Genomic DNA, 15,146 nt, shown 5'->3' on the forward strand with positions numbered 1-15,146 from the left:
TATAGCATACGTTGAATTAGAACAGTAAATGGCCTCTTCTGTAAAGTCTTCAAGCAGTAGGATGGCAATGTACTCCTGATACGACTACAACGAAATTTACTATAATGAGAACTGTAGTATTGTGCAATCTTCCATACAGCGGTCTTCATTTCGAGCAAGCTCAATCTTACCGAAGTAAACTATCTTAGGTAAGCTCCAATTTGTTCCCATGGAAATAAATAAGTCTCTGTATGATATAAATAATATATAATTGATTTATTTTCGTCAGACTCATATACTAAAATTTAATTTCATATTGCACTTTTTGGGTATACTATTTCATTTACAGATCATGACTCTAAACTCTCCTCCTCATATTGGAAGTTGGCAGCATCATAGCTCAGTAGTAAAGCATTTCTTCTTATGTGTAGGATTCCTGGTCCGATCGCCAAGTAATTTTGTGGTAGACAAAACCGTGTCCGTGAGTTTTGTCTGGTTAGTCCCGTTTCTTCTGGCATTCTTGTTCCACACATTCTTCCATCATAATGCATTTGCCTCAATCATTCATCTCCCTTAGCATAAGAAATATAATCGTGGGACGTTAAACCGAAAGATTTCAATTTCAAATTAGAGATTATCGTCTGAATCCTTAGGAGCTGAATTCCGCGATTCTTTTGTATAGCGTTTGCCTGAAAAGGAAAGTTCTAAATTGTTCTCTTTTTTTATGAACGTGTTACATGTTCCAGCGTAGCTATATATTCTAATATCGTAATATTAAACATAGTAAATTTATACCTATGCTTTCAAAAGTTAAACAAACTCGTATTGTTTCTCTCTTCCTAGTCATACCTATTATTTGGAACAAAATGTGACTCCCATCTTGATGGTTATATGATACGCTACGTATAATGTTATATGGAGTGTTCGAAGTGGGAAAAAAGCAGAGGCGGTATGTTTTATTACGATTTTGACTCGACATACCTGCTATCTAAATGTTGAAATATAGTGAGGGTATGTTTCCTGAAAGATTGCATTTTTATTTATATAATGACTGAAAACCATTTGAGAGCTTCTCTGTAGTTACACGGAAGGAATGGAAAGACTTTTATCCCCTGCCAACAACTCTCTGAAAAAAAATTAATAAAGGTATCCCCTTATGTTGTATTATAGAGAATTAAACACGAAACCGTTCAAAAACTATTTCTTATATTAACAATTTCCTGTGGGAAAACTTCCGGACCCCCACTCAATTCAGTAGTATTCCAAACCCCTGAAAGTTCCGTCCCCACAGCAGGGAACCTCTAAATTCGTCCATGCTCAAAACATGACGTTTATATACATTACGACAAGAAGGCACACATATTAGAAAGAAATAATTTAATATGGCATATCAAAATATAAACTATATTAACTTCCTTGAAGATATCTCATTTTAAAAGCGAAAAAGAGGAAAAAGATAACAAAATTGTCGATGTTGTCAACTTAGAAATCGTATCTATATAAGAAATAAAATATTTTTTATGTGCAAAGCTATTCGTCAGTTACTGTGTGTAAAAATGCATTTATTAAAGGTATTCAGAGACGGTATGCTTTAATCACTGAAAAACCAGAGGTGGTATGGCATACCACCGCATACCGTCTCACTTCGACCACTGGTTATATTATATACTTTTATAGTACTATTGAATTTGCAAATCATCGCTGTAAATTTTTTTCCTCATTTGAATCATCAACACCAGAGTTCTGTGAATATTTAGTAAAGGGACATTTTGAAAAGATATTCTAAATTTCTATTTTTTCATCAATGCGCTAATACTGAAATAAAACTCTACACACTAAGTAGTACGGTAATATTAAATATTGTAAACTGATAAAAGTATGGTACCTTTATAGCTTAAATAAACTGATATATGTATGTTTTATCTCTTTGCAGTCACGCCTACTATTTGGAAGGAAACGAGACTCACATCTTTAATTTTATATCATACCTAGCAGATCAAGGATGATATATTTGTTGATACTCTATCTACTTAGTTACGCTGCTGCTGAGGCTCACAACGTAATTAGGGAACTCATTGCTTTTAATGACAAGAGCGACACTAAATTTGATTTACCAAATAATTTAAACAATATGATTTCTAAGGTGGTTAAAAATTCCAGGCATGTTGTGTTATACTTTGAAATTATTGATGAATATTACGTGTCATCAATAATTAAACGAATGTCCTTTCCTCTGGCAATATGTAAGATGCCATTTTATTCTATGTTTATCAAATTATTGAATAATGTTACTGTTATAAATAATGACTTGTTCCTCATAATGGCGTCAAGTGAATCATCTCTACTGCAAATGTTTGATCAGCTGAAAGAAGAATTGAGACATTTTCAACGCAAAGTTCTTATTCTCATGTTTATTGAAGCTAATGGTAATAAACCTAATTTTCATTTAATTTTTCAACAGATTTGGTCAACAGGAACAATTAATGTCGCAATTATAGCTATTAAACTAGGAGCTTGGAAAAATATATTACATTTAGCTGATTTGTACCAGTCCATTACGGTGTATACGTATAACCCATTTTTAAAATATATGTATGAAGAAGTTCTGAATGGAGGTAGCGAAGTGCCTACAAAAGCATTTTCACATTCAAAAACGTCAAATCTCTTTGGATATCCTTTGCACTTGGCAAATATGGAGTCAAACTTACTACCAGCGTTGCTTTATTTGAAAATTGGGAATACAAGCACTTATCGTAAAGGTGGGTATATTCCAATGGTTTTCGAGTCGTTGAAAACATACATGAATTTCAGTGTGAAAAATGTTGTTAATCATGATATCAATAATTTAAACATAAAGTTACCTAATGGAACATGGGATGGAGTTATAGGAAGTCTTGTGAGACGTGAAGCAGACGTGAGCTTTTTTCCTTTGTTAGCATCAGTAGACAGAATGCAATATATAGAGTTCACCGACTACATAATCACTGTTCTTTTCACTTTCTTAATTCGTGAGAGACATATTCTTTCAACAGTAACTGCATTGCAACAATTCATTGATGTTTATATTTGGGGATGCGTTGCAATTTCATTTGTTGTGGTTGGTGTGGCAATAGCTATCTTTGAACGGATCATAAAAGATTCCAAGAGAAAAATGACCTTATGTCAGATATTTCTTAGCCTTATCGCTACACTTCTTCAAATATCAACGCAAATGCCAAACAATGCAACCACTAGAGTATTGTTTTTTACTTGGGTATACATGACACTCGTGATAGTACCTGTTTTCGAAGGTGGTGTTGTAGGTGTTTTAACAATACCGTTACGCTCCACACCTATTAATACTTTACGTGAGCTTGCTGATTCGCATCTTGTAATTAAAGGATGGAAAAACTTAAAATATATTTTCAACGACACATCTAACCCTACTTTGATGTCAATATTTAATAGGTACGAACCCAACGAAAACTATGAATTTAGTATCGAAGATGTAATAAGACATGGAACATCAACAGTATTCGGTCCAGATAAACTTTTGAAATACTACGGGAACATAGTTCATTTACGTTTAAGCTGCAAATCGTCCTTTCGATTACTGAAAGAGGGAATGAGTACCCGGTGTGTAAGAATAGGTGTCCAAAAGGGTTCCCCTTTCCTCTCACGCTTCAACATCCTTATTAGAAGGATGAGATCTTCTGGACTTATATTTAAATGGATATCTGATGTAGTTGAGAAGCCTAAACGGAACTCACAGGGTGAAGCACTCTGTCATACACGAATGCTGACGATCTCATTAGAAAACTTGAAATCAGCGTTCTATTTGCTAGGGATCGGCTTAATATTGTCTTTAGTTGTATTTCTAATTGAAATATGTAAATTTGCTTTACAGTCAAAGAGAAGGCGTAGTTAAACATTTAATATAATGTCATAAATAAGGCCCAGATTTATATTTAAAAACATATTTTTATTCCAAACACATACAATCCCAAAACGAAGTTTATTATCCCAACTAAGAGTATGCAAGTGTAAATTTCAAATTTTATTTCACATAAAAATACATATTTTCTGAAACAAAAGTTATGTAAATAAATATTTTGGACATTTTTGTAATAAATACTTACTTTTAACAATTTTCCTTTATTTTACTCTAAATTTCACAAAGATTTTTTTCTTTCTGTCGAGGGAATTTAAGATCAGAAAAGAGTAGGCTACATAAATCTATCCATTGTATATGGAAGAAACTTTCCAACTGCAGAAAGAGCGTCGTCATAAATTGTCCCCAGTCGATGCTGCATCCACTGAAATTGTTGAAAAATTTAGTAAGTGACCTGGCTTAAAATGTGATTTAGCTTTCATATCTGCCTATTTCTCTTTCTTGACTCACTCTATAAACTACAAACTACAGGAGATTTATTGAGTATTCTGATTAAAGAAGTACAGTGCTTTGAAAGAAAGCTGAGTGTTCTTTACTCCTTCGAAAGTTGAAGTCGTAAGAAAAAAATTAAGGACATGTTTGAGAAACACATTGACTATAAAACCCTTTTTGAAATATCTGAAATATTAGAGGCCAAAACACAAGGGAAATTGATGGTGTGAATATTCGTGATATACCCTTTTCAAATACGCGATATTTTATATGTTGTGATGTAGAGCGGTCCTTTTCTCAATATAAGGCATTATTCCATGAGAATAGGCATGGCTTTACGATGGACAACTTGGAAAAGACTTCAGTTATTAACTGGAATGTCCATGGAATTTCGACATCTGATGAATAATTGCTACTGCTGAGTATCAGTATTTATTTTTCTTATGTTGGGCGTTTTCCCATACTTTTTCTTGTTACTTTTTATTAAATATTTTTTAAACTTTTATTACATAAAAACAAATATTTTACAGTTTTCTAGCACAAAAATCAGGTCCCTAGTCATAAAACTTAGAAGGTATATGTAGATATGCATGCGTCGTATCGTGTGTAAAGAGGGAAAAAGAAACGTAATAAAAAGGTCTTTTACATTAACAACTTTTACAAAAACACGTAAATACAAAGAAAGTCTAGGTTGAAATGACAACGTTGCTGTGATACAATTCTCGCTTATCCAGAGGTGATAACGAATGTAGAGTATTTCTTGGCAGTATAGTGATTGTGTCAATGTGTTCCTGTCCACATGTTACGGTTAAAGTGGTAAGTGGACGCTGTTAATTCTTAAATGAATAATAGAGGCATCAGACCTTTTATATGAATAATCTTACTTTGTATACTAAATGTTTTTATTTATTTCCAAAACCTTTTCATATCTTATATTGGCATTATATTTAAACATTTATTAAATTTCCAACTTGCTCGTATCCAAAATACAATCAATAATTAAAAAATCCCCGTATTTCAGCTTTGGGTTTTACTAGGATTATATTCTTTTTAAGGGCTTTAATTTATTTTTATAGTAGTTAATTCGAATTATATTTTAAAAAGTTGTCTTGAAATGATTGCAAATCCATTATTTGAATAAATATGCGTAGGGTTATGACACTATATATCGAACACTTAAGGGCATTGGTATGAATAGTTAATCAATATTTTCTATCAGTGAGGAACAGGACTGTGTGTGGGCGATAAAACTCTATTAGTGTTATTTATTGGTTGAAACCAGCCCATTATGACAATTATAATTAACAATTTTGAAATTTGAGGTACATTTTAAAAGCAAAGTTGTATTACTTGAACGGGTTGTCTTATATATCGATCATTGAGATTTTAATTATCGAACAGATTGTTTTATATATTGAACAGCGAGGTTTAAATATCAAAAAGAATATTTTATTTTTGAACAAGTTCACTTTAAGGGTAATATGAATACAGTTACATTGTAAACACATTGCAGTAATTCTTAAATATAACTAAGAAAGCAGATATAAAGAGAAATACATATTAAAATGTTCTAAGCTGCAAAATATTTGTTTTATATCGCCATTCCTTAGTACAAAGTGGAGCATTTTACGTCAATCATTTTTGTTGCCTTTTTTCTTCTTCAGTTTTTACCGGTATTGCTAACAAGACATTGCATATATTTTCTTCAACCCAAACTGTTGAGGTTTCTCTGGTTCTTGAGGAAGTTTCAGAAATTCTTTGAGAGAATCACGTCTACTACTTGAGGAAGGCGAGCATGCTAATTCCGAAGCGATCTCATTTTGATGTAATGGTTTCGGATTGTGAATTTTTGCCCGACTTCACCCACATGCATGATCCTTCTTGGGTGAAGGTGCGTACACCTCTAAGCGTTCATATTCCATTTGAATTCACATTCGTCACTTTCTTGCTCTTTGTTTTCATCTTCTGATCTTGAATCACTTGTTTATTTTCGATCAGCCAATTTATTTTCATGTGTCGCACTGTACCGGGTTTTAACATTTTTCCAATAAGCATCCAAATCTGGATCACCATCACTCTGTTCCTCTTGGTCCGTCTTAGTTTGTCACAGAACATATTAAATTTCCCACATCTTCAAGCACGAACTTTATTTTCTGATGAAGGGTATGGAACAGTTGTTGAGAAGATAGAGCGGTACTCTGGTTACTCTCTTGATGTGGTTTTCCCACTGGAATCTTCAAAACATCAGCAACACACTTGCTATAGTCCACAGCAGCAGGACTCAATGTTTAAAGGCTACATTTACGAAATGCGCTTTGCACAATTTCTGGTTTGACGGCATCATCCCAAACTTTCTTCAACTGGGGCGCAAAATCTTCCCTCGTCGCCGATGCTGCGAGGGTTTTTATTTCCTCGTAATAAAGTGCTTCAATATTTGTTTCCAAGGTGAAAATGGGAATACGTCTGATGGTTCAGAAGATGAGTGGCGTTGGGAAATTGACAATATTATAGTATTCCATGATCGTGACAATATTGACTGACCTGAACTGATAGATGACTCCTGTGCCCATCAAGAAAGAGAATAGCAAAAGTGTGATTTTCTCAGTCTCTAGCCACGACCTAAACTGTTGGAGGTAATTCAAAAATGCTATAGTCTTCATTCATCTAGTTTCTGTTTCCTCGTAGATCCGTGGCTCAGGTACGCTATTCTTCATATATGCTGAAGTCGTATGTTGCTGCAGACGATCATGCGACGATCAACGCCCGTCAGCACAGAAATTGCCAAGCACTGTTATACCCTCCTTTTCTTAAGAAGTTGCAGTAATTTGAAGCTGTTCTCCTCTCTTACCTAGGTACTTTCCTGAAACCTTGTGGAACAGGAAGTTTATTTCGTCTGCGTTAAGAATCCTTGTTGGGTCTCTCATAATTGTACTTAATCCCTCAGATTCAAGATAACTCGAAAGTTCTGCAAATCAGCTGCGTATTCTCTCTTTCGAAACCGCAGCCCTGCCCTTGTTAATAGTTCAGCCTTCTTCTGAGACAGGCAAGATGTCGTCCGATAAAACAGCTGAAGCAAGTTTTCCCTGGTCTTCCTTGCTTGAGCAGTGTGCTTCTTTATGAAGACTGTACAATTTGCTGAACAGTGTCCAGTAAATTACTATTCTTCAACGGAAATCCTCTCTTAGACATGTTCATCATCCACCCAGAAATTCCATTTTCTTCCTGTGGGCTCAGGAGCGGCTTCCGCCCAAGAGCAATCTCAATCTTATGATGACCATATAATTTATCATTTAAAGTTGTTAGATGAATCTTTAAGGTTTTCAATGCGTGACTTTGGGACATCAAACTGGACATCACCTGCTGAACAGCTTCAGTCAAGACTGACTTTTTTACAACCTTGGTTCTCGTTTTGGTACACTTTCCTTGTTGGGGTTCTTAATTTTACCCAGTATCAAGTTTCGAGCAGTAGTTAAGGAAACTAAAAAAAATGTATAAAAATATTTTTATGATTAACTTCTACTGTGCTTAGTAGTCTATACATTGAAGGGGAGGACAACCCGGAGACAACATTCTGAAACTATGCGATCAGTACTACGTAAGGCTTCTATTAGTTAGACTCTCTATGACGAAACTTTGCTATAAAGGTAACTCTGAATATTATTATAACGGAGAGAACCCCTCAACTATCAGCTACAAGGTAAAAGCCTTAAAATTCACGGCAAAATGCGTTATTCAGTGCAAAAGAAATCAACATAGTTAAACTAATATTTCAATCACCAATATGCTTTCCACTTACAATAATGTTCGATACAAAAGAACACTTTTCCTTAGAGAAACCTCTTTTATCGAACAACATTTCGATGTTATGAAATTGGTCTCGAATATCGAACGCTATTTTCTTTTCGCTTCAAATAAGATGGTAGCTGAAAATAGCATTATGACAAATAAATACGCATATATTGATATTAACTCATTGCATCATTAAAAGAATACTTTATGATGACACCATCACACAGGGGGAAGATAATTGCAGCAGTGCTGCGCCTTATAAAAAATATAGTGATTTCTAGAATCTCCAGCAAAATCACAGACTAGGAAACTTTCCCGCGTTCTCTAACATCGAAATGTATCGACCTATTGAATTTCATTAGGCGAGATTTGGAATGGCGTGTTCACAAATTTCAGATAGCGCGTAATGTTTTCGGTATTCTTATTATTTAACGAAATGACCAAGGTGTTCGATATTTACGGAGCGTTCGATCTTTAGTGCCATTACGTTACCTTTCACAACTTAGTAATCGAATTGCAACTATATATCTTACTTAGCAAATTTTAAGTTAGTGATTCTGTTACCTCGTGGTGAATATGAACACTATTTTTCAAGAAAAATATTAAAAGATGTTGTTCTAATGAGATCGAGGATGCCATAGATTCTAACACTGCACAAAATAATTTACGTCAAATAATGGAAACGAAAACTTTTGCTTGTAATTACGCACTGAGTCAAACACTTCAAGACTAAGTCGCAAAACATTGTACGAAAAGATCCCAAGGCAGGATGTAAAAATATACAGATTCATCTCCGTCTGCCCTAAATTTCTTTGTTACCCCTGATATTTAAGAATAAATCGTGCTGTATTCTACTCACATAAGTAAGGCAGGCTGCAACTGAAGAGTACAAAAAGTGAAAATAATAACCGGTGAATAAATTATGGATTTATTACAGTTGCCAAACTATATATTACAATGAAACTAAATGGGTAAAAAATTAACGGCTCAATCAGTACTAAACTCTGGATAAACCAGGCAACATGACACTTTATAAATAGTTTCGATATTACTACCATGAATTATATTTATCCCTCATAATCCATAGTGTAGTGTAAAGTACAGCTGCGACAAAGAATGTTAACTAGGAGACTATATGAAATGATAATCTTTGTGATACTGAAAAAAGCACCAAGGACTAATTTGAAGAAACAAGAGCAGATGTGGTAAAAAATATGGAATATAAAATACACAAACAAGTACAGAGAGTCCTATGCATTGGAGAAGAATCAGTGGGGTTTATATGTCGTCCTTTAAGGAGAAGAAAAACCGAAGTGTGAACTACAAATATGATGTATAATAAGGCTGGGAACATGGTGGTTTTATTTAGAAATATACATATAGAAAATCTATGGTAACATTATTTTTACTAGCAAATATTATTTCATTGCATGTTACACGAAATTTGTTATAATTTACCTGTGCCACACAGGCCTGTCTTATAATTTACTTTGATGTGGATTGTTATTTGTTTGTGAACTTCCTCCATGAGAAAGTTTTAAGAAAAACGAAATTATATCCTTCACAAATATAGTTTTTCTTTCATTTTTAATTTTCACTGTTTTAGAAAGGTGAACTCTACATATATCTAGCACTAATTGCAATTCTATATTTCAAATTCATGCGCACATTTATTATATTCGTTCTTTATACTAGTACAAAGAAACATATATTTTACATAGAGATATGGCAAACGTGTTGGATATCTATATCTATAATAATATATGTAACCAATACTGCACACAGCATTTCATCAAGAAAGGGATTTAAACAACAATAAAAATTATTATTATTAACAACAATTTATTTTCATTGGTTTCTCAATATTTTCGGAAGTTTGAACATAAAACTATCTTACACATTACATGATTTATTTTTATATTCATATACTAACATAATACTTTTTAATATTTGCATAACATAATAAAGAAGATTATTGCTAGAACACAGTAAACTCCCTTTGACTACGCCACCAATTTATAAAAGTATTCTAAAACTTTTTTATATATGTTATATAAGTAAATCTAGATGCTCTAGTCTGCTAGACCCCCAAAGTGCAAATTCGGATGTAAAAATGAAAGTTCTCCTGAGAATTAAAGAACCAGCAATTCACTGTCGTAAACTATGTTTATCAGTATAGAAGCGCGTATTTCATCAAGTTTCACGAAGCACGAGTTCAAAATGCGTGTTAGAAAAAAAAGGAAATGTTAGGTGTGTGGTGACAGTATTTTGCTTTTTGATGGTTGCGATATTGGCTGCAGAACTCGAGACGGACGCCAGACAACATGCAAAGAATAGTGAGTGGCCTTATTCAAAAGGCTATTCATGAACCTCATATGTTAGGAATGCGGACATAACTAAAAAAAAATGTCAGTGATGGATGTGTTGTAAATCATATAATGAATTTAAACTTACGTGGGGATAAGTGGTTTTAACCAGAGTTGAAAAGCAGTGTAGTTAATGGTACAAATCCGGGGTCCCCACTACCGAGAAACTTTAAACAAGGGCCAGAAAATCATTGTCATTATGATAATGTCCTATGACCATGAAGGTATCAACCACTTCATCAGGTTCCATCAGGAATTACCATAAATGTTTCGCACTATTCATTGTACCTGAATTACTATTCATTGTACCTGAATCTATATAATCCTATTACTGCATTTCCTGCAGTCTGTACCAAATCTACTTCAGGATAATGCCGGATTTCATACTTCCCTTCGGATCAGACTCTCTTACCTTAGGCAAATGGGCTTAGGAGAAACTGAAGTATCTTCCATATTCCCCTGTGTGTTGATTTCTTCCCAAAGATGAAAGAAGTACTTTGGAGAAAATATTTCAATGATTTTCTCAGTATTGTTCGTGCCTTATGGTACTCTCTCACCCTCTCACAAACGGGGTGATTCAACGGTGTCCAACGTCTGCATGAGATCTGGATTCGTGTTGACCAGGCAAAAGGGATGTCATTATCAAAATTTTCGAAGTTCTATAGGCGATTTTAAAAACTATAATGTTTATATGATTGATTGATTGTCAAATAAAGATGTAGAATGCTTCTTATTTAAATTGTTATATGGGAAATAAACTTTATACAGCGTGTTAACTTCACATTAGATTCACCTGTGCAAAGGTATGAAGAAGTTTCGGAATTAATAAAATACTCTAACATTCGGATCAAACGTCAATGCATAAGTGGCATGGTGGCTTAGTGGTAGAGTTTTTACCTCTCTGATGCTTTTGTTCTCTGATTCGCTCCCGGACAAGTAAGCTTATGGTGGACAACATCGTGTCCATAAGTTTTTCGGGTTACTACTATTTCCTCCAACTTTCTCACACATCCCATTCTTCTATCATTATTCACTTGCTTTAATTATCGTCTCCCTTAGCCTAAAGTGTATAAATTGAGGTTAAAGTGAAATAAGTTTATATCATTTCATTTTATCAATGCATGAAAATGTTTACGTTCATGTAAACCTCCATCAATTTTAACCTCCTTCTCATCATTCGTTTCTTCACTGCCTACTTCCCTCTAGCACATCCTTTATATTGCACGCACATCCCGCACGTAACTCCTTAGAAAATCTCTTCATCAATTTCTCTTCATCTTCTAAATAACACTTAAAACCTTTGCCTTCTCCTCACATTTTCTAGTATCATCTTATTTGTTGTCTGCTTGACTCAGCTACTTCAAGCCATTCTTATCTATACCTACATTTCGAAAGGCTCCGGTTGTTTCTATTTACTTTTGCTTAATGTCCATGTTTCTATCCCATAGATAACGATACTCTAAACGAATCATTATATGATACATTTTTCAAATCACTTCACGAGTCTTTACTCGAGTTGTCACAAAATAGTATATTCTTCCACTTTAATACTTCTAGGGAACTCTATCCTTCTATCCTTTATATTTTTGTCTCATTTCATCGCATATTAACACTAATAATACTATCCAGAAATCGAAAGCTGGTCTATTTTCTACCCTCCTACTTCTTTATTTTACCGCTTCGTTCCAATCACCATGGCTTATGTCTTTCTAACATGTATTTTCGTATATCTATGACTAACATTTATGACTATCTCTTCTACATAGAAATTAAATAATGTTGAGTAGAGATAGTATCCGTGTCGACCTCCTCTTCCAACTGTACTCTCCTCTGTCATTCTCCCCTATGCTAACACTTACTTGTTGGTTCATATATAAGTTTCTTATGAATCTTTCGACCGTTCCATTCCAACCCAACCTTCTTAAGAACTTCCGACAACAATTCCCTATTCGCATGGTCAAAAGCCTTTTCCAAATCAATAAATACAATATGTGCTTCTTTTTCTTCTTCTATAAGGCTTCCCTGATCAGCCTTACTATCCAATTGTATCTTTTGTGCTGTTACCTCTCCTCAGCCAGACATGATCTTAATCAACTTTTTCATTTGTTCTTCCTTACAACCTGCTGTTCAATATTCGAAGCATTTTTGAACATACATTGGATATGGAAATAATAGTTCCATAGTTCTCACAAGTATCTGGATCCGATTTCTTAGCCAACGGTATCATGATAGTTATCAAAAAGTAGTTTGGCCACATTCCTGTTTCATATATTCAATTGCACAGTTGAAACAGTTCTTTATTGCTCTTGTCTTCCATATTGTTAATGAATTCGATTGGTACTTTATCAATCAATCTTTAGTAATCTTGATTATAGCTTTATCAAACTCACTGGAACTCTTGTATTAGCCTTTTCTACTTTAACATCTAGGCCACATAGTCAATCCTTAGTCTCATGTAAATACTCAATATATTCTTTCCTTTTTTCAAAGACTTAACTACTCTTGCTGACTCTAAAGCCTTCCTTTCCTTATATTCTACTGCTATTGTAATACCCTACTGTTTCTTCGACTGTTCCCTAGATTACAACTTCTTATACACTTCCTCACATTTCTTCATCCTTTCTAATTCTTCTCTGACCTTGCAGTTTATTTTGTATAACTCTACATTTGCTCTGCTTATTTACATTTGTAACTCTTTGTTAAACTTCCTCTATATCTGTCTGCCCTCTCCTATATCAACCTGTCTCCACGTTTTACTTTCCCTACTTTTCTGCAACATGTGTTCTGTAACCCATAGTTTCTTAGCTGTTTTGTTTTCGCGGTAATCTCCTATTTTTTCTGCAGCCTGCGGTATGTAAAGTTAATTATGCTCTTGCCGTCTGTTACTGGATGCACCAATTCTTTCGTCGTTTGAGAATTTTCAACAAAATGATTTCTTACCACCTCGTTTTTCATCTTTTCAGTTCAATATCTTTTTGCCTAATTTTCTCTGTATACAGTTTTCATTTGAATATCTACTTCGTCCAGCACAAGGTTATATTCAGAGAAAACGTAAGGCCCAGGAAGGATCTTCGCGTTCTTCAAATTATTCAAACACTTGTCTTGCATCATAACATAGTCTATCTGATATTTTCAGCTGTCAATTGAATATTTCAATGTATATTTCTATGTTGTTATTTCTTCTCCTTTTTCGTTAAGTGTTCCAAATTACTAGTGAATTCTGTTCACAGAAACTGGCCAGTCCTTTAATTTGTTTCGTCTACACCATATTTGCATACGACACTACTGTACTGTTTTTCTCCTACAACTGTATTGTAATTCCCATTACAATTACCACGCACACCTCTTCTTCCCGACTATAATTTCTTCTTCTTTTTTTGAGCAAGGAACAAACGTGAAATTTTTGGTGAAGCTTTTAAACAAGGGCAGCAAAATATAGAATGTTTTAAAGCAGATGTACGGCGACGATGCCATAAAGAAAACAACATGTAAAATTTGGTTAAATTATTTTCGAGGAAAAGGAAACAAGCGACTGATAAGGGTAAGATGAGGCTGCTAGTAAGAAGTTGAACATAAGAAGCCATTGCCAAAAATCGTGAAATTGTGTGTGTAATTTATAGCAGACAAAGTGAGTATTGGTGGAGAAAGTGAACTGTGTGTTTTAAATCAAGACCTTAGCATGTGCAAAGTGTGTGTCAAAATGGTCCCAAAGGACTTCGCCGTTGATAAAAGCAAATGATTGGTGGAAGTGCACAAGCCTGTCGGAAGGCAGTGACGCAAGTTTGAGGTCGAATAATCACAGGTGATGAAACCTGGGTCTTCGCGTATGACCCTGCATCAAAACGCAGAGTGCCCAATGGAATACATCTAGCATTCAACGAACCCAAAACGTGTCGGCAATCAAAATCACAAATCAAAACGATCTTGATAACATTTCTTACATCACTATTTTGTACCACGAGGTCAAACAGTGAATCAATCGTAACATTTTGTGGTGCTGCAAGATTGCGTGAAAAGGTGAAACACAAACAACTGAAACTTTTCGCAATAAACACATAGTTTCTGTATCATGACTATGCACCTGTCCACACGACACTGTAGAAACGGGAGTTTTCTACCAAAAAACAAATAACTGTTGTTGACCGTCTGCCTTACTTACATGATTACGCCTCCAATGACTTTCTCCATTACCCAAGGAACAAACTAATATTAAATGGAAAGATTTTGATGATATTAAGGCTAATACAAAGGCAACAATGAAATAGAATTTTTGAGTTTTACGTCCCACGATTATGCCAAAGGAGACGGTGATGATGAGTAATGAATGAAATGGTGGAATGAAGAAAGTGGGAGGAAACGGGAGACCCCCGAGAAAACTCATGCACATGGTGTTTTTCCACCACGAAGTTCACTTGGCGAGAGCAGGGTTTGAACCAGAGATCCCTAGCACCAGAGGTGAACGCTCTACCACTGAGCCACCGCGGCCCTTACTACAATGGCAGCACTCAAGGCCACTAGAGAAACAAAATTTTAAACATGCTTCATTAGCTAAAGTAGTCGCTGACATCAGTGTATAGCTTCACAAATCGAGCACATTCAAGGTGATCATATCAGTATGCGGCAATAAAGAATGTACCACATTTTATGGA

General features: G+C 34.7%; 1 protein-coding gene across 1 annotated transcript; it reads left to right on the forward strand.

Moving 5' to 3' along the window:
• Positions 1–2,299: 2,299 nt before the first annotated feature.
• On the forward strand, positions 2,300–3,886 carry LOC145678896 (glutamate receptor-like). The gene has a single exon (XM_081749530.1). It carries the CDS (start codon positions 2,300–2,302, stop codon positions 3,884–3,886), a length of 1,587 nt encoding a protein of 528 aa, XP_081605656.1.
• Positions 3,887–15,146: the final 11,260 nt, after the last annotated feature.

Source organism: Thermobia domestica, chromosome 1 (assembly GCF_964235325.1).
Source record: "Thermobia domestica chromosome 1, izTheDome1.hap1.1, whole genome shotgun sequence".
Lineage (NCBI taxonomy): Eukaryota > Metazoa > Arthropoda > Insecta > Zygentoma > Lepismatidae > Thermobia > Thermobia domestica.